This window comes from Camelina sativa, chromosome 19 (genome assembly GCF_030686135.1).
Source record: "Camelina sativa cultivar CO46 ecotype springtype chromosome 19, ASM3068613v1".
In the NCBI taxonomy this organism is placed as follows: domain Eukaryota; kingdom Viridiplantae; phylum Streptophyta; class Magnoliopsida; order Brassicales; family Brassicaceae; genus Camelina; species Camelina sativa.
Window position 1 is genome coordinate 11,546,207 of NC_141898.1, and position 18,065 is coordinate 11,564,271.

Sequence of the window (18,065 nt, forward strand, 5' to 3'; positions counted from 1 at the left end):
TGGTATTTTGATTTACTGAACAAAGGTAAAATTATAAAACACTTTAATATCTTAGATCCACAAACCTAACTAAGTGTATATATATATAATCAGAGTTAATTTTATTCTCTTTTCAAATGTATAACTTAAAGTATGTTATATTTATTTTGGAAAAAAAGTATGATATATTTTCTACTTCAATCTTTTCACTTAATTTTTTTAAAAAAAATTGGAAGTCCAATCGGAGGAAGACTTTTTTAAAGAAAATTAAAAATATATCAGAAACTAAACTGGACAAGAAAACCTAATATCTAGAAATATCTATTCAAAATTACCTTTTACAGTTAATACTACTTTCGAAAAATAGCGAAACAAGCCAAACTTTTTTATTTGTCAACATGCCAACACTTTTTTATTATTTAGAATATAGTACTCTTTTTTTTTCTCATAGACAAAAATAATTTATACTGTGAGATTTCCACTGGATAAAATATATAGGTGAAAAATAGTACGTTGGCAGTGAAAAAGGTTAAAAAATAAAAATATATATAGATAGAGAGAGGAGGAGCAATTCCACATTGGCAGCTAACACTGTGGACCTCACACTTCTGGGAAGTTCCGTGACCGTGACTTGAGTGAATACAAAAGAGGTCCCCACATTCTCATCTGAGCCGTTGATTGTTTCCTCTAATCAACAGTTCAGATCAACCGGTCGGGTGCCAACTCAACGCCTTTTTTACGGGATGACGCTTTCTGCCAAGTCAGATTTTACAAGAAAACTAATCCAACGGCTGTGTGAAATTTTTGGCTATTGGCAACAACTGATATCAGCCGTTGATTTTGTAGTTAATGAGTTTTTTTAGATTGAGGTGGTGGGGCCACTTCTCTAACTTTATAGTAGGTGTTATTGTTTAGCTTCTTCTCTCTCCCTAATTAAAAAAAAAAAACTAGAGACTTATTATATGATTTTATTACTATTTTAGAAATATCCAAATATGACCAGATTTTAAATCGTTATTACAGAATATTGTTATAGTTATGTCAACTTGACTAATCTATTCTAGGAATTATCAAGATTTGCTTTTTCTATGTCTCTTATCTCTATATACTTATTTAAACATTCCTTTAAACAAATAACCATACTTTAAATAAGATATTATACAAAATACTACTCTATATTAATAACAACTATAATAATAAAATCTTATTATTAAATAGTTATAACCAGAAAATCGTTACCTTAATTAATAGCAATTAAAAATAACCTATTATATTAAATCATATTTAGTTACAAATTACAAACAGTTAATATTAAAATAACATTAACTCATACGACAAAAACATTTTATATTTTGTTGACATAATCATAATGTTATTGAACACCGCAAGTGATATATAACATAAGAATTTCAGATAAGAACTAACATGATTTAACACGACAAAAGTATTTTATATGTTGTTAACTAATTTGCATCTTTTAAGTAATAATTAAATTTATACCAATTCCTAATGCTAATGAACACTACAAGTGATATATAGCATAGGAATTACATGAGTGTATGATTAAACATGAGATTGCATTATGAGATCTGTTTGCATTACCATTACGATACGTCTTTTGCAAAAAAATTCTTGGCGTCACCATCATTCCGCTAAAAACTGATTCGCAACCCTAACAATATCCTTAGTATCTCATCAAAATCACAAAATAAGATTTCAATATCAAAACTACAATCCGGCTCTCCACTAATCTATGAACCTGAACCGAGAATATCTTGAATACACAACTATCATATCTACCAAATCGTAAAACCGTTTAAGAACATGCTGTCAAATATGGGAGCATACATTGAGCATAAAATTAGAAAATATTCCATGTAAGATCTTTTATCTCGAATGATCTTTTCTTGATGATAAGCTTAAACACTTATCCCTTTAAGTTAAAGGTAACCTAAATACTACTTCATTCTCTATATAAATAGACTATTAGCAATATTCTACAAACCATCACCACAAACATGCAACCAGCTATCCTATTATTTTAAGCAAAAGAGTTTCTCAAAGTGAATGGTCTTATGGCTATGAAATTACCTTGCTGATGTCAAACCTTACAAAAGCATGTGGCGAGTTCAAGTTAAGGTCCTCCCAATATGCTTCCAAGTACACTACCCAATCTGGAGAAACAATGGAGATGGTGTTAGCTGACCACAAAGTAAGTTTTTTATAAATACACAAATTATAATAGTTTATTCTCTCATTTAATCACCATCAAACACACAATTTTTTAACGACTATGTTTGTTTTTGTTTTACTATCATAACCAGGGCGCCAAGATTCATGCTTCCATCAAGAAAGGACTTGTGAACAAGATTGAGAGGTAGATAACAAAAGGTGAGTGGAGGGTCATTGAAAATTTTGGACTACTCAGGTGAGAGGCCAGTTCAGGGTTACTAACCATTCGTTTAAGATGGGCTTTGCGAACAACACTCATGTAACCCCATGTGTCTCTCCATCTCTGATGATATGTACCTCACATTGCCCGACTTTCAAAACATCATGGTGGCCGTAGTATTATAAGATTAATTTACAAATGATTTACTTGATGGGGTTTATGATGCTGATGTAAGTACCATTTTGCTAGCTGTGGTGTTAGAAGATTAATCATAGAGATACTAATATGTCGTAAGTGTTGCCAATAATGCAGCTCCAAGCACATATGTGGTGAAGTTATCTAAACTTGATGATTCAAAAGGACAAGGCAACCTATCTCAAATCATGTAGTTATTTCTTTAATATTATTTATAGACATATATATGAGAAATTTTATATTTTTTTGGATAAAGTGCAAAGTGAATTTAATTTGTTTAATGTTCAAATTCAGGATTACATGCTTACCAATAGCAGTGAAGCATCTGCTTCTTTTGCTACTCCATCATCAAAGAGCTTTAGAGAAAGCAATGAAGGATACTCAACCAACAAGAAGATTTTCAGGAAGTCAATCACGTTGGAAAAAAAAAGACGACACGCTGATGAGTGTGACGACAATCAAATTGGAAAAACTTGAGGAGAAGAAGGGAGTGAAGATTGTGAAAGCAGAAAGTGGAAAATAAAATGAGGATCTCCCTTATGAGGAGGACAATGGAGATAGCAAAGATTCAGAATATGTAGGATATTGAATCTAAATGACCTAAATCAAGTGGTAGAATAAGGCTTTAGTTATGTTTGACTTTCAGTAGTTCCTTTTTTCTTTTCAATAAACTTTTTTCTATGTAATCAAACTCTACAACCTAGGACTTTCAAGCTTTCAAAAATAATTCAAGGTTTGTATTTTAAGAGATTTCTGGGTTTATGTTTACTTCTTTTTAAGTTGATTTTCGGGAATTTAATATTTTCTTGTGTTTAATTTTAACTTTGTTTAAGAACAAGAACCTAATTATAATGCTAAAAAAACACAAGCAGGAAAACCAGAAACAAAAAATATATATAAAAAGTTACTTTCTTAAAAATATTGACCTGCAATATTGAAGTCCCTTGAACAAAAACTCTTGAAGTCTTGATCTTATTGGCTGCAATATGATTTCTTATGTTTTTCAAGGTCTCCTTACTAGCCACCATATCATAGAAGATAGAATCATATGTTTAAAGCTCCTTTTGTAGAGCTGTGAAGTACCAACACACCAAAACCCAAACCGCATATGTCATCATTACAAGAAACTAGAAAACCCCAAAAACAAATATGCATTTGTGGAGCTAATTTAATGTATACATTACAATTATACAATAATAAACTACAGTATACTCAATCTCTAGCAATTTATTAGAATCAGACATCAGTTGATACAAGTTAATACAGTTCCTATCAAATTTAACGATTTGAAAGATTTCCAATTGAAAATAAAAAACGAAAATTACAGATTGAAAGCTAAATTCGTATTGAACATCTTTAAACTAATTCTTTCAAACATTACATCAGTAAGAATATTGTCGACTAATTATGTCCAAATAATAAACTAACTTGATCTAATTAATGATCCTAAACACACCTTGATTTAGAATCCATCTTGCAATCTCTCATGACCCAACATCGATGGGTTGATTCTCTGGCACATTTAAGGTTGGACTTTTCGAAAAAGAAATCGATGATTATAAATATGAAGCTGAGATTTCGTCGAATTGCAGAGAGAAGAAGAAGAAAAAATTATTATATTTGTTTTGCTGGAAAAGAAACAAACAAAAAAAAAATCTTCATCGACAAAAACATGAAGGGATGGATCTTGGACTGGGCCCTTAACAATGGGCTAAACATACTCAAAAATTATACTTATTGGCAACTTTTATTAAATCTATTTTGCATTTTGTGAAAAATTAGGTGATGGTTGGTGAAATTAATATAAAATAACCCTTATAAATAACTACATTACATGCTAAATCTAATTTATATAGCATCAATCATATTTACTAATCTTTATATTAAAAAACAATTATTATTATAGGATTGAAAACACCATACAATAATACTATATTATATAAAATATCAAATAATTATAATAATAGTTATAATCATAATGACCAACAAAAATAATAAAATTGGTTATTTCCCCTTACTACCGGCGCGGATCATCATCTAGTTGTGAATTTAGAATTTTAAACTTTCACTTGATGTTTTTAATCTTTTCTTTTGAAAGTGTAAAAAAAAGATAAACTTTTGTAAACCTGGCATCTTCGAAAAGGTAAATTTAATTGCTTGCACGTAAAAAAGAAATATGGAAAAGAAAGAAAAACATTAAACTATTTATGAGCCATTTGTTTAGTAGTTTAAAGGAAATGATTTTTTTTTAAAGTAAATAAAGACGGAAGAGAGGTAGAGAAGTGGGAACCTGAATATGATTAAATTTTTACCGGTTGGATCAGTCACAAAGATTCCATTCTGATCGTCTGATTTCCTTTACCATTGTCTCTTTCTACCGGTAATCACCGGTGATACATCTTTTCAAGACATTTTTTTTTTGGAAATTTATAAAACAATATTATCATATTTGTGCGTGTTTATGTCAGTATATATTTTTTTTTTCACACGAGTCATAGCGATTAGTGGACAACAGTACACTACCCCTGAGGAGCCTTTTTTAAACAATTATTTAATTGCAATAATATACTATTATAATTTAAAATATTTTTATTTTTATGTTTCCGACTACCAATATATTTTATTGTTTCTTTAGTCGTTTTTTAATATGTTATTTTTCTAGAGTGAGTAAAGTCAATAAAATATTGGTAACGATAATACAGACGGAAGCGTGTAATGTCAAACTCTTGACACGTGGCAGCTCATGTTTAAAAAGTCCAAAATAATTTTTTCACATGAAATCCGACTAGGAAAATAATATTATTATTATAAATTAAACCGAAAAAATTAGTAATCTGTTAACAAATAAAATATTACAACAAATAAGATATCATTTTTGTGTGGGGTTTCACCTTGGATGCTGACTAATTAAATAAATAAAAAGATTACTTTTTTGGAAAATGATAATAATAAAATAATAATTGGTGGTAAATATAATAAATGAGGAAATATTTAATTATTAAATATGTGAGATCTCTGATTATTAACGGAGGGCTAAGATTTTGTCAGCTGGTTTTAAAGCGGATCGTGACCGTTAGATGAATTCACACCGACGGTGAAGATTGGGAAAATGTTTTACGGCAGGGAGATATGAGCCGTGGATTTATTCGCTACTGCCCTTTTATGAGGAGCACAAATAAAGGAGATAATGGGAAGCAAGTAGAGAGATAGAGGAAAGAGAGAGAGAGAGAAAGAGAGATAAAAAAGAGAGAGAAAGGGGTTACGATTTAGGGAGAAAGAAGAAGGAAGAAGGAAGAAGAGGGAGAGTTATAGAGAAACAAAGAAGATGGATAGAAATAGAGAAGCTAGAAGAGTACCCATGGCTGCTGCCGGAAATGGTATTTCACGGCGGCGACATAGAGCCGGAAGTTTCAGAGATTCTCCAGGTTTTTTTTTTCATTCATTTTCACGTTATTTCTTCAGATCTGGGAGAAACCGTTTGATTCTGATGTTTTTTTCTGTTTTTTTCAGAGGAGGAAGGTCCGGTGGAGTTACCGGAGGCGGCGAGGTTGAGAGATCGAGGAGGGAGTAATAAGAAGGATCGAGATCGGGAACGTGATAGAGACAGAGAGAGGGAAAGAGAAAGAGATAGGGAGAGAGATCGGTTAAACAGCCGGAGTAAAAGGAGAAGAGGAGAACGTTTAATGATGGTTCACGGTAATTTAGACGACGGTGGTGACGATAGCTCTGAAGAGAGTGTTAACGACGATGAAGAATACGACGACGGAGGTGTAGGACCACCTTCTTCTTTGAAGATGCTTCCTCCGACGAACATCTCCGCCGCTTCGTTCTCATCGTCTCTTTCGAATCATCATCACAACGGTGGTAGCGGTAATCTCCATCACCACAACAACCATCACAGCCACAATATTAATAACCACCATCAGAAGAAAAATTTCCCGCCGACGAAAGTTTTCAGATCGAATCCTTCTCCGGCGCCGGTTTCACCTCTCGTGTCGACATGGAAAGCCGCGGATGAGATGATCGGTGTTTCGGTTCCTAGAAAAGCTCGGTCAGGTAGAGAGGTGGAAATTTACATTTCTAAACAAATCTCTCGCTGGTCTAATAAATCTCTCTTCATGGATCTTCTAATCTCATCTTCTTCTTCTTTTTTACAGCTTGTACCAAGAGACCGCATGAATCATGGGCGTCGAGTACTACAGGCGGTGGTGTTTTTGCTTCCGGTGAACAAATCCATCGGCAAGTTTCGTCAACGTCTCCAGCTAATAGAGTTAGTCCGGCTTCGATTTTAGCTTCTCCGTCTCCTCCAGCTCCTACATCTCCTTCTTCTTCCAGCGTTTCTGTCCGGAAAAAATTGGTTAGTCTCTCTTATTTTTCACTCTCCCAAATCTCTCCTTCTCCATCTTCTTGTTTTCTGACTTAAATAGTTTTTGCTTTTGAAGCCGTCGGGGACGAAACAGAAGCCGTTACCGCCGAAGTCATCATCATCGTGTAAGTTATCATCTCCGGTGGCTGTACAAGACGAGATCGAGATCGAGATTGCTGAAGTGTTGTACGGTATGATGAGGATGCCTTTAGCTACATCGAAACAAGAATCCGCCGGAAACGATGTGACGGAGGCAGGTGCGAAATCAACTGTAGAAGTCAAATCTAGAGTATCGTCGCCGCCGATCTCTAATCCTCAAACTCTTCCTCAATCATCATCCATCACACTGGCTGCAAATTCGAGTTCCTCTAATGTTTCAGCCATCGGTAAGTCTTCTTCTCCATTCACAATCAAGAACCATCTCTTGATTTGTTTGTTTTTTTTGTTTTCTTCATCTTCTTACTTTGTTTTATTGTTTTGGTTTTCTCAGCTCCTAAAAGAAAGAAACCGAGACACGTCAAATACGAAGACGAGAACAGTTCTCGCGTCACTACGATCAAATCCGAAGGTGAAGCTCCTTCGAAAAGTCAAGTTCCGTTGGGTGATCAGTTAAAGAGCTCAGGATCCGGCGAAGGAATTAGCTCTGTGTTGGATTCAACCATTCCTCAAGCGAGAGAAATCCACGCGGCGTTAGATTCGAGATCAGCAAGTGAGAAAAGAGCGGAGAACAATCATGTGTCAAAAGAGGAAGTTGTATTGCCGAAAGTGGAGTCTTCTTCAGGATTTAGATCCGATGGTGATGGAGCTACCACTTTAGGAGCTAAATCGTAAGCATTCAAATCTATTTACATTTTTTTTTCTGGAAATTTTTACCTAATTTTTGGTACTGAAGAGTTTCTTTTTTTAATCATGCAGAAGTTCGCCGGAAAAGGAGAAGTTTGAGATAGATCTGATGGTAAGTGTCAATTTTTTATTTAATTTAATTTAATTTATTTATTTCATTTTTTTTTGGAAAGCTCTCTTTGCTCATTTTTTTTTTAAAAATCGGTTCAGGCGCCACCGCCGGTGAGATCTTCATCGGAGAGAGGCGGCGGAGAGATGATGGAATGTGTGGCAGCGGAAGCTAAACTTAAAGTCACGGAAGTGGAAACGGTGAGTGGGACCTACTTTTGTTTGGTAATATATATTGTGATAATTGGGGGTATATCCATCATTACTTTTCTTTGCTTTTTTGGGTCTCTTTTCTTATCTTCTTCTTTTTTAGTCCCCTTTATTTTAATTCTCTCCCCCGTGTCTACACTAAATGCATGTAGCAGGAAGCAAAGCCTTTGCTAAAGGAAGATAGAGGTGCTGCTGCGACGACATTTCATGATGCTGAGGAGAAGAAGAGACCTAGAATGGTGGCGGAAGCTGAACACCATAAGTTAGAAAGGAACTGTGAACTCAAACTCGACATTGATAAATCTGATCATGTGGGTTTAGTAAACAAGCAGCATCATGTTCAGAAACAGCCACCGCAACAACAACAACTATCTCTTCCTGATAAAACAGGTAACGATTTATTTTTCCATCTTTCTTGAGTTTTGGTGTTTTAGTAAATCTGGTCCCTCATTTTTTTGTTTTTTTCTAAATTTTCCAGCTCAAGGTAGCCATTTACCTCTGCATGTGTCAATGCCTGGCTGGCCTGGTGGTCTTCCTACAATGGGGTATGCTTTTTGTAATTTTAGCATGTGAAACTTTGCAAAGTCTCCTTTTTTCTCCCCCTTGAATTAATGGAAACTCTGATGAAACAGATACATGGCGGCACCTACACAAGGTGTTGTGCCTACGGATACCAGTTCCTTATCAGCTGCAGCAATGCAGGTAATTTTCATTGGATGTGCTATTAGAAAAATCCTCTTTCACACTTTCTTTCACAATTTTCATTGGATGTGCTGTTATTAATTTAAATTTTGATCTTGTGCAGCCTCCTCCGCATTTACTTTTTAATCAACCGAGGCCTAAGCGCTGTGCTACACACTGCTACATTGCTCGAAATATTCAATCTCATCAGCAATTTACAAAGATGAATCCTTTCTGGCCTGCAGCAGCAGGCTCAGCTCCACTGTATGGGACCAAGGCCTGTAATCTCAGTCTCATGCCTCCCACAGAACTTCAGGGGAGTGTTTTGGGTAGAAGTTCCAACCCTGTTCAAGATAAGAACTCTCAATCTACTTCTAAAAGTTCAGTAGATACTGCTCAACGAAATCAAATATTGCTTCAACAAGCTCTGCCACCTGGAGCAGCCAATAACATCTTGGTTAGTTTTTTTGTCATTTATCTGACATACATATCAAGTTTTTTCGTCTTTACTAGCTCATTGTTGTTATTTGTTTCGTCCATTGTAGCATGGACCTACATTCATCTTTCCCATGGGCCAACAGCCTCATGCAGCTGCTACAATAGCTGCTGCATCTGTCAGACCTTCTAATAGTGGTATCACATCTTCTGGAGCAACACCTACTGCAAATGTTTCTGCATTAGTTACTCCAGCTGGTGCGCCAACAATGAGCTTCAGTTATCCGGCCATGCCAGGAAATGAAACACAATACCTGGCCATTTTGCAGAATAACGGTTATCCGTTTCCAGTCCCAGCTCATGTTGGTGCGCCACCTGCTTATAGAGGAGCTCCTGGGCAACCGATGCCATTTTTTAATGGTCAATTCTATTCCTCCCAGATGATCCAGCCTCCACATCATCAGCCACAAAAGCAGCAACAACAGCAGCAAAATGGTCAAATGCTCCAGAGCCATGCTCCTAGCAACCAAAATGGGAGTGTTGCCACTGGTTCCTCAGCAGCTCAAAAGCATCTGCAGAATCAACAGCTGAGGCCACCGATTAATCACGGGAACTCCCAAGGATTTCCAACTCACAAAATCGGGTCTCAACCTTTGAGTTTTCAGCATAGGCAGCAACCAAGAGAAAATGAAACTCAACATAGCGAGACTGTCGGGGAAGATAGCCCATCAACTGCTGATAGCCGGGGTTCGCGTTCCAATGTTGCTTGTGGCCAGAACTATGGTATGGCAATGCAACCAACCAACTTGGCTTTGATGAGTTCAGCAGCACCTGGTGGTGGAGTGGTTGGATCGTCTAGCAGCCATGGTGAAAAGAAAGCACAGCAGCAGGTTTCAAAAGCTGGTGCAGAATCCTTCCAGTCACAGGGTTATGCTATGACCTTTGCGACGTTCAATGGGGCTAACACTGCTCCGACCCTGAACATGTCTTCAATTGCTCAGAATCACCCTATGTTCCACAACATGCCAGAGGCAGCGAGGCAAGGTTATCAGATGATGGCAGTTGCTCAAGCAGCTCAACAGAAAATAAACTACAGTGCTTCTCTAGAAGATGGAAAATCTGGGTCTGTTGGTCCTGCTGCTAATACCACAGAGGAACAAAGGAAGACAAGAGGAACAACAGGGAAAATAAGTGGTGGGAATGGTGGGCAGTCGATTGCTTTCTCTAACAAACACGATTTAGCTGATGCATCTGTTTCTGCTGTCACGAGTGGTAGCATTGTAGATAGCTCATCCCGTTTGCTCAACCTTGGTTCTGCTCTGCCACAGAGTTCGGGTTCTATGACCACATCTCATCATCATCACCAGCAACAACTACAACTACAACAACAACAGCAACAGCAGCAGCATATGCAACGGAGTCAATCACAGCAACCTTATACCATGTATCTCCAGAAGCAGCAGCGCTATGCAACTTCAGTCGCTGCTTCTGCTGCTAGAACCAAAGGGCCCGTGGCAAGTAATGGGAGTGGTTTCCCTGATCACAATATCACCACGTCACCTGCGGGAACCACCAAGTTTGCAAATGCTAATTCAGGGTTCCCCCAGAACCTTGTCCAGTCGAGCAACAATCAGGTGCAGTCTTCTCAGTGGAAAAACAATTCACCCAGGACATCAAATACTTCCCAAGCTCAGTCTCCTTCGATTCTGTCTCCATCATCATCAGTTGCTGCTGCATCGTCCCTTAGAAACGTCTCGCATAAACAGCAAAGCCGTCCCCAGCAATCGCAGATATCTTTTGCAGCAAATACAAAACCAATGGGTTCTGGTTCACCAATGCAGCAGGTGCAAGGAGGTACCAACCACCAGGCTCCGTCTCCACCAATGATAGTTGGGTCGCCTTCAACGTCTTCTGTCTCCAAAAACGCCAGTGGAAGCCCAAGAACAACTGCTTCCGCTTCTTCGGGGGCGAATAAAGCTGGACAAGCTTCATCTACTACTCATTCATCATCTCAGCAGTCTAAGAACTTGCAGTCTGCATCCGTAGCGTCATCTACTGGTGGAAGGAATAACGGTCCTTCTGTTCTCGGAAACCCCACCACGAGCTCTGGATCCAAGTTGCAACAACAGCAGCAGTTGCCAAAGCATGGGTTGCAGCAGCAAGCACAGCTTTTCTTCTCGAACCCTTATATGCAAGCCCAACATCAACATCAACAGCAACAGATCACTATATCTCCTTCTGGTGGGTATTACATTCAAAGACATCAGCAACAGTCAGGTTCAGCACCTGCTGGTGCAGCCACATGTCTTCCAGTCACAGGAGCCGTTACAGCAACTTCGGATCCAGCGAAAGCCATTGCGGCTGCAGCAGCTGCCAATAACATGAAAGGAGGTGGTATGGGGAAGACGCCTCCAGGGTTCCCGGATGTGCATGCGGTTCCCTCTGCTGTTCAGGTGAAACCCGTTGATCAAAAGCAACAAGCGGGTGAGTGAAAGACCCTTAAAACCCATTTGCGAACTTGAAAGACTCTGAATGGGGGTTGGGAAGTTCCGGTTATATAGCTTGCGCTGGCGAAAAGAAAGAAAAGGACTTTGGAGTCGGAGAAATGTAGACGGAACAGAACACCCACGAGGGATGACAATTTTTTGGAGTTGGTGGTGCTTTATAAAAGCATTTGTGTACAATTAGTGTTTATATTATTCTGACAGGAACCTGCGGTTTCATTTCCAAAAAAAAGAACAAAAAAAAGTCACGAAGTTCTAATTTAAGAAAAAATTTATTCATTCTTCTCGGGGAGGTTTGAGTTTTGTGTTTAGTGCTTTTAGGTAGTAACCAAAAAATAAAATGTGGTAGAAGCAAGCCAGCGAACAGTAAAAAAAACTTAAACCTGTGTAGTGTGGGTTGTTTAATGTTTAGCATGAAACAGTATTTTATAAATTTGTTATATGATTCGTTCTAGTTGTATCAGATGCAGCAGTAAAAACAAATTTGTAGTGACAGAGTTGTTGATAATGGAGATATGGTTAAAGGCCCACGCGTGCAAACTTACAAGTTACAAGCTTTGCCAAATTAGCTCTCTTTTATTTCACTTTTAACCTCTTTTTTTTTCAACAACTTTAACCTTTTCTTTCTATTTCTGTTTTTGACCTTTTTCCTTTTTAACATTCACCACAAGTTCTTTTTTTCTATGTGCAAATCTTTTTTTTTTTTTTGTTCTCAAATCAAATTTTCATTAAATTCAAAATAACGTAATTACAAAATCGTTATACAGAATTACTGTAACACAATTATTACATATACAAACGTATGCATCATACACTAAGAAAAATACAGCAAAAAGGAGATTGACGATGCTTTCTGAAGAGTAGTCTTACTCGCTAACCGTTCATAAGATCGGTTATTGTCCAACTTCATATTTGATTTTTCTCTATTACGATTTGCTTGCAGCATCTTGTGGCTGAACTTTCTTTTGCAAACCATAACTGTAAACCCAATGTGTCCAAACGTAATTCTGGAATATAGACATAATGGTACCAATGCTTCCGTACCAAAGTGATAACTCTCTAATTTACATGTTTTAAGCATCTTTTTGTCCATATTTTGCATTGTTTTTACTTTACCTTAACCTTAGCATTTTTAGGTCATTTACTGTAGGAATCCACATTTAGGCCATTTAGGGTGTTGCATTCTTGCATTTGCATATTTTGGATGAAAATAAGCGTTTAAGAGCCGAAAATGGGGGAAAACAAGGTCAAACCCGAGCATGTACCCGAAGGAGCTATGGAGCAGGAAGAACAGTCCGAACACCAACCCGATCGAAGAGGATCTAAGAACAGAAAGAACAACCCGAAGACCTACCTGAAGAGCAACTCGAGCTCATCCTCGTGCACCCCATCGAGCAGACCCTTGAGCAGGACTGGGAAGCTAGGGTGTCTTAGTTTGGTTGTTTATGTTTTATAAATTCCCTTCTAGATTGGTGTTCTTAATGCTATCAACAAACCGAGAGGGTGAGATTAGATCCGAGGTGTTTTACCATCGAGAGGTGTAGATGAAATGCTTGAATCAATCAATGCTAGAGATTTACTCACTTAGCCTAAGAGATTAGATGAGTAAGGGGTTTATCGACAATAATGAATCGGTTTGAATTGCCTGCTTGGTCATGTTTCTCCAATGAGAGTTGGGTAGGGGAGTGATTAAGGTTGATTATTTCTATCACGAGAGTGTTTTAACAAGATTTTAGAGATTCATTGTCTAGGGAATATTTGCTTGAGGCATGTAGGACATCCGTATTGGTCAGGAACACTTAGGAGTCGATTACCCCATCCTTAGGAGCTTTCATATTTAGATTGTTTACACTTTTATTCATAACTCGATCACTTACCCGAACAGGTACACGATCACCTGCTTCGAGTATAACTTCGAGCTGTTCTTGCTTTTCTTCTTTACTCGATCACCCCACCCGATGCTGTACTCGAATGCTTGCATCGAGTGCTTAGGTCGGGTGGCTCTTATTTATTTGCTTTCTTTTATTTAATTTAGGATTGTTAGATCAAACCCATTTATAGATTGGCTTGACTTGCTTGTTTCTGATTGCATCATATCTGCTAGCATAACAACCATTTGGATTGATAACCCTTTGTACTACAACTGCATAGGGAATTGATACCCTGGGTGAAAATCCTGTTATCAATTTGGCGCCGTTGCCATTTGGTTGAATTTAATTTGCTACGTTTAGGATTTCAGCACTTGCTAGATCAAGTTCTATTATACACTTTGGTTTGGTACTGACTTGTTAACTTTCGTGTTTGTTTGTTTTGCATTTCAGGTAAAACCCGAGCACCCACCCGACCCATCACTCGATCACCTGGATCGAGCTGACTTTCGTGTACTCACTCGGTCAGCTGATTGTGCATGCAAACACGATCCAAGGGTAACCAGAACTTGAGTCCTTTCATCGACAACATCGACAGACCACGGTTACTGCGACAACAACAAGTTCAACAACCACAACTAGCAACAATTGAGGAGATAATGAACAATCAGAACGGTCCACCAGCTCCTCAAGCAAGGACCAACATAGGAGCAGGAGATGCTCCATCTACTCACACTCAAAGGAATGGAATTGTGCCACCTGCTGTCCAAAACAACAATTTTGAGATCAAGAGTAGTCTCATCCAGATGATACAGAGCAACAAGTTTCATGGATTGCCAATGGAGGACCCATTGGACCATCTGGATGAGTTTGATAGGCTCTGTAGCCTAACCAAGATTGATGGAGTTAGTGAAGATGGATTTAAACTCCGGCTTTTCCCATTCTCTTTGGGCGACAAAGCACGCATCTGGGGGAAAATCACTCCCCAGGGAGTCCATCACCACCTGGGAAGCATGCAAGAAGGCGTTTCTAGCCAAATTCTTCTCCAACTCCAGAACCGCAAGGCTGCGAAATTACATCTCGAGCTTTGTTCAGAAAAACAATGAGACGTTCAATGAAACTTGGGAACGTTTCAAGGGATACACCACCAGATGCCCTCATCATGGATTCAGGAATGCTTCATTGCTAAGTACACTATACCGAGGAGGGGTCCCTAAGATACGGATGTTGCTGGAAACTGCAAGAAATGGTAACTTCCTCAACAAGGATGTCGATGAAGGTTGGGATCTAGTGGAGAACTTGGCTCAATCTGATGGGCATTACAATGAGGAGTACGATCGCACTGTGCTACCTACTGGAGAGGAAGACGCCAAGTACAAGAGGGACATGAAAAACCTTAATGACAAGCTCGATAGGCTCCTCAACCAGCAGCAGCATGTCAATGCAATCTTAGAGGAAGAACAATTTCTGCAACAAGATGGGGAAAATGTTCACCTAGAGGATGTGAACTACATCAACAACCAAGGAGGTTACAACAACTACAAGCCGAATCCGAATCTGTCATACCGTAACTCGAATGTTGCTAATCCTCAAGACCAAATCTAGCTATCCGCTGTTCAAGGGAACCAGATCCAGCAAAAGCCTTTTGTCCAATACAATCAAGGCTATGCTCCTAAGCAGCAATATTCTGGTAACTACCAACAACCTATTGCACCACCTGGATTCCAACAACAAAAAGTCCAGCAGAACCAATCCCAAGAAGCTGAACTCCGCGGCCTAATTCAGCAGATGATACAAAACCAAGCCTCGACTGCTATGGACAACGCAAAACGGTTTGCAGAGATGAGCAACAAGATCGATTCCGGATACAATGACTTGACTGCCAAGTATGATTCCCTCAACACTAAGCTGAGGTACCTAGAGGGCCATCACAACAATCAACCACCTCCAAAGATCAACCAGCTTCCAGGTAAAGCTGTTCAGAACCCAAAGGATTATGCCACTGTCCAAGCCATTTTCCTTGATGATGATTATGAGGACTACCTCACTGAGGACAGTGATGTTCAAGATGGGGAGGATATGGATCATTATGGTATGAATGAGTCCCAGTACTACATATCCGAGTATGAACCCGAGCCTTCACCCGAGGAGACTGATCGAGTTAACGATCGAGCACTGGTTCGAGAATCACAAAACGAAGAACCACCCGAGGCTGAACCCGATGACACACCCGATGATGGTGATCGGATGATGTATCGAGTAGACGTTCAGATGACGAATCAACCTCAACTCCCTCAAGCTGAAGAAAGGGGAACTAGAGGAAATGTTCAACGCCGCTCTTGACATCCAATTAGAGGTGCTTGTAGAGCGTATGGCCAAGCGAAAAGTTCACCCTCCTAAACTCTTGCCACCACACGAACTTCAAGGGGAAATCGCCAAGGAAGCAACTCAGTTGGTGATTGAGGTTAAGGAAGCTGTCAAGGAGATCGGGAATAAAATTCTTAGGAGTGGAGTGTGCTTAGATCCTGAATTGCGAATCGAGGAGAAATTGGAGGATTTTGGTTCTTTTACTCTGCCATGTTCAATAGGCCTTAAAATTTTCAAGAACTGCTTGTGTGATTTGGGAGCTTCAGTCAGCATCATGTCACTATCGGTTGCCAACAAGATGGGTTTCAGCAGTTTTAAACCGAGTAGTCTGTATTTGGTTCTAGCTGATAGAACAATCATACATCCCATTGGTGTCCTGGAAAACTTGCCTCTCATGATCAGAAGAGTGGAAGTTCCTACTGATTTCATGATCCTTGATATGGATAAGGAACCAGATGATCCACTGATCCTAGGAAGACCATTCTTGGCAACAATAGGAGCAATGATTGATGTGAAACATGGGAAGATCAGAATTGAGCATGGAGAGCATTTCAAGATGGAATTCAGCGTCAAGAAAGGAATTAAAAGGCCAACTATTGATGGTCAAGTTTTTTCCACCAAGACAAAGCAAAGAAGAGTCAAGCATCTTAAAGAAGTCAACACTACATTTGCTGTGGAACCAGGACAAGACCATGAAGATTGGTTGAGCCAATCTGTCTCAGTGGAGAGGATTCCAGAACCTCTCCCTCGTAAAACCCATGCTTAAAGAGCATGAAGAGTCAAGCTTAGTGACTTAAAACAAGCTCACTTGGGAGGAAGTCCCAAAGATATATTTTTATTTTTCTTTTTATTTATTTGTTTACTTTGCATTATCTTCAATTTTTACATAACTCTCTAATTTACATGTTTTAAGCATCTCTTTTTGTCCATGTTTTGCATTGTTTTTACCCTAACCTTAACATTTTTACGTCATTTACTGTAGGAATCCACATTTAGGCCATTTAGGGTGTTGCATTCTTGCATTTGCATACTTTGGATGAAAACAGATGTATAAGAGCCGAAAATGGGGAGAAACAAGGTCAAACCCGAGCATGTACCCGAAGGAGCTATGGAGCAGGAAGAACAGTCCGAACACCAACCCGATCGAAGAGGATCTAAGAACAGAAAGAACAACCCGAGGACCTACCCAAAGAGCAACCCGAGCTCATCCTCGTGCACCCCATCGAGCAGACCCTCGAGCAGGAATGGGAAGCTAGGGTTAATGGTTTCCATATATAAACCCCCTCTCTTCTTCCTCTCAAACGAGCACGCCGCAGACCCTCAGAACAGAGAGCGAGAGCTTCCGGGAGAGAAACTGAGCGATTCAAACACTTTCTCTACTTCGTTAGGATTTAATTTCATTTCTTTTTGTATTTTCGATTCTATACTCTTCTACTCTACTTCTATTTTTTAATATAATGCAATTTTCGTTTATCTATGTTTTCTACAATGAGATCTGAGTAGTGAAGTAAGGTTTCTAGGGATGGGATAGACGATTTTGTGTTCTTGATCGGTTAGGATGTCTTAGTTTGGTTGTTTATGTTTTATAAATTCCTTTCTAGATTGGTGTTCTTAATGATATCAACAAACCGAGAGGGTGAGATTAGATCTGGAGTGTTTTACCATCGAGAGGTGTAGATGAAATGCTTGAATCAATCAACGCTAGAGATTTACTCACTTAGCCTAAGAGATTAGATGAGTAAGGAGTTTATTGACAATAATGAATCGATTTGTATTGCCTGCTTGGTCATGTTTCTCCAACGAGAGTTGGGTAGGGGAGTGATTAAGGTTGATTGTTTCTATCACGAGAGTGTTTTAACAAGATTTTAGATATTCATTGTCTATGAAATATTTGATTGAGGCATGTAGGACATCAGTATTGGTCAGGAACACTTAGGAGTCGATTACCCCATCCTTAGGAGCTTTCGTATTTAGATTGTTTACACTTTTATTCATAAATCGACCACTCACCCGAACAGGTACACGATCACCTGCTTCGAGTATAACTTCGAGCTGTTCTTGCTTTTCTTCTTTACTCGATCACCCCACCCGATCCTGTACTCGAATGCTTGCATCGA

At 38.7% G+C, this 18,065-nt stretch overlaps 1 protein-coding gene and 1 non-coding gene across 5 annotated transcripts; one reads left to right on the plus strand and one right to left on the minus strand.

The window, feature by feature from the left end:
- Nucleotides 1-5,587: 5,587 nt before the first annotated feature.
- On the plus strand, nucleotides 5,588-11,992 carry LOC104706486 (protein TIME FOR COFFEE). 4 transcript variants are annotated; one of them, XM_087501752.1, is made up of 12 exons: nucleotides 5,588-5,991; nucleotides 6,077-6,622; nucleotides 6,724-6,923; nucleotides 7,009-7,318; nucleotides 7,423-7,759; nucleotides 7,848-7,887; nucleotides 7,986-8,084; nucleotides 8,246-8,483; nucleotides 8,572-8,638; nucleotides 8,726-8,795; nucleotides 8,899-9,231; nucleotides 9,320-11,992. In XM_087501752.1, the coding sequence occupies exons 1-12, from the start codon at nucleotides 5,892-5,894 to the stop codon at nucleotides 11,699-11,701; spliced, it is 4,722 nt and encodes a 1,573-aa protein (XP_087357878.1). In that variant the 5' UTR covers nucleotides 5,588-5,891; the 3' UTR covers nucleotides 11,702-11,992. The 4 variants fall into 4 exon arrangements, with proteins under 4 accessions (XP_087357878.1, XP_087357875.1, XP_087357876.1 ...); XM_087501749.1 differs by having other exon boundaries at nucleotides 5,623-5,991; nucleotides 8,249-8,483; XM_087501750.1 differs by having other exon boundaries at nucleotides 5,623-5,991; nucleotides 7,851-7,887.
- A 2,651-nt stretch (nucleotides 11,993-14,643) lies between these two features.
- On the minus strand, nucleotides 14,644-14,750 carry LOC147920433 (small nucleolar RNA R71). The gene has a single exon (XR_015591886.1). It is a non-coding gene; the product is annotated as a small nucleolar RNA R71 (small nucleolar RNA).
- Between the last annotated feature and the right edge of the window lie 3,315 nt (nucleotides 14,751-18,065).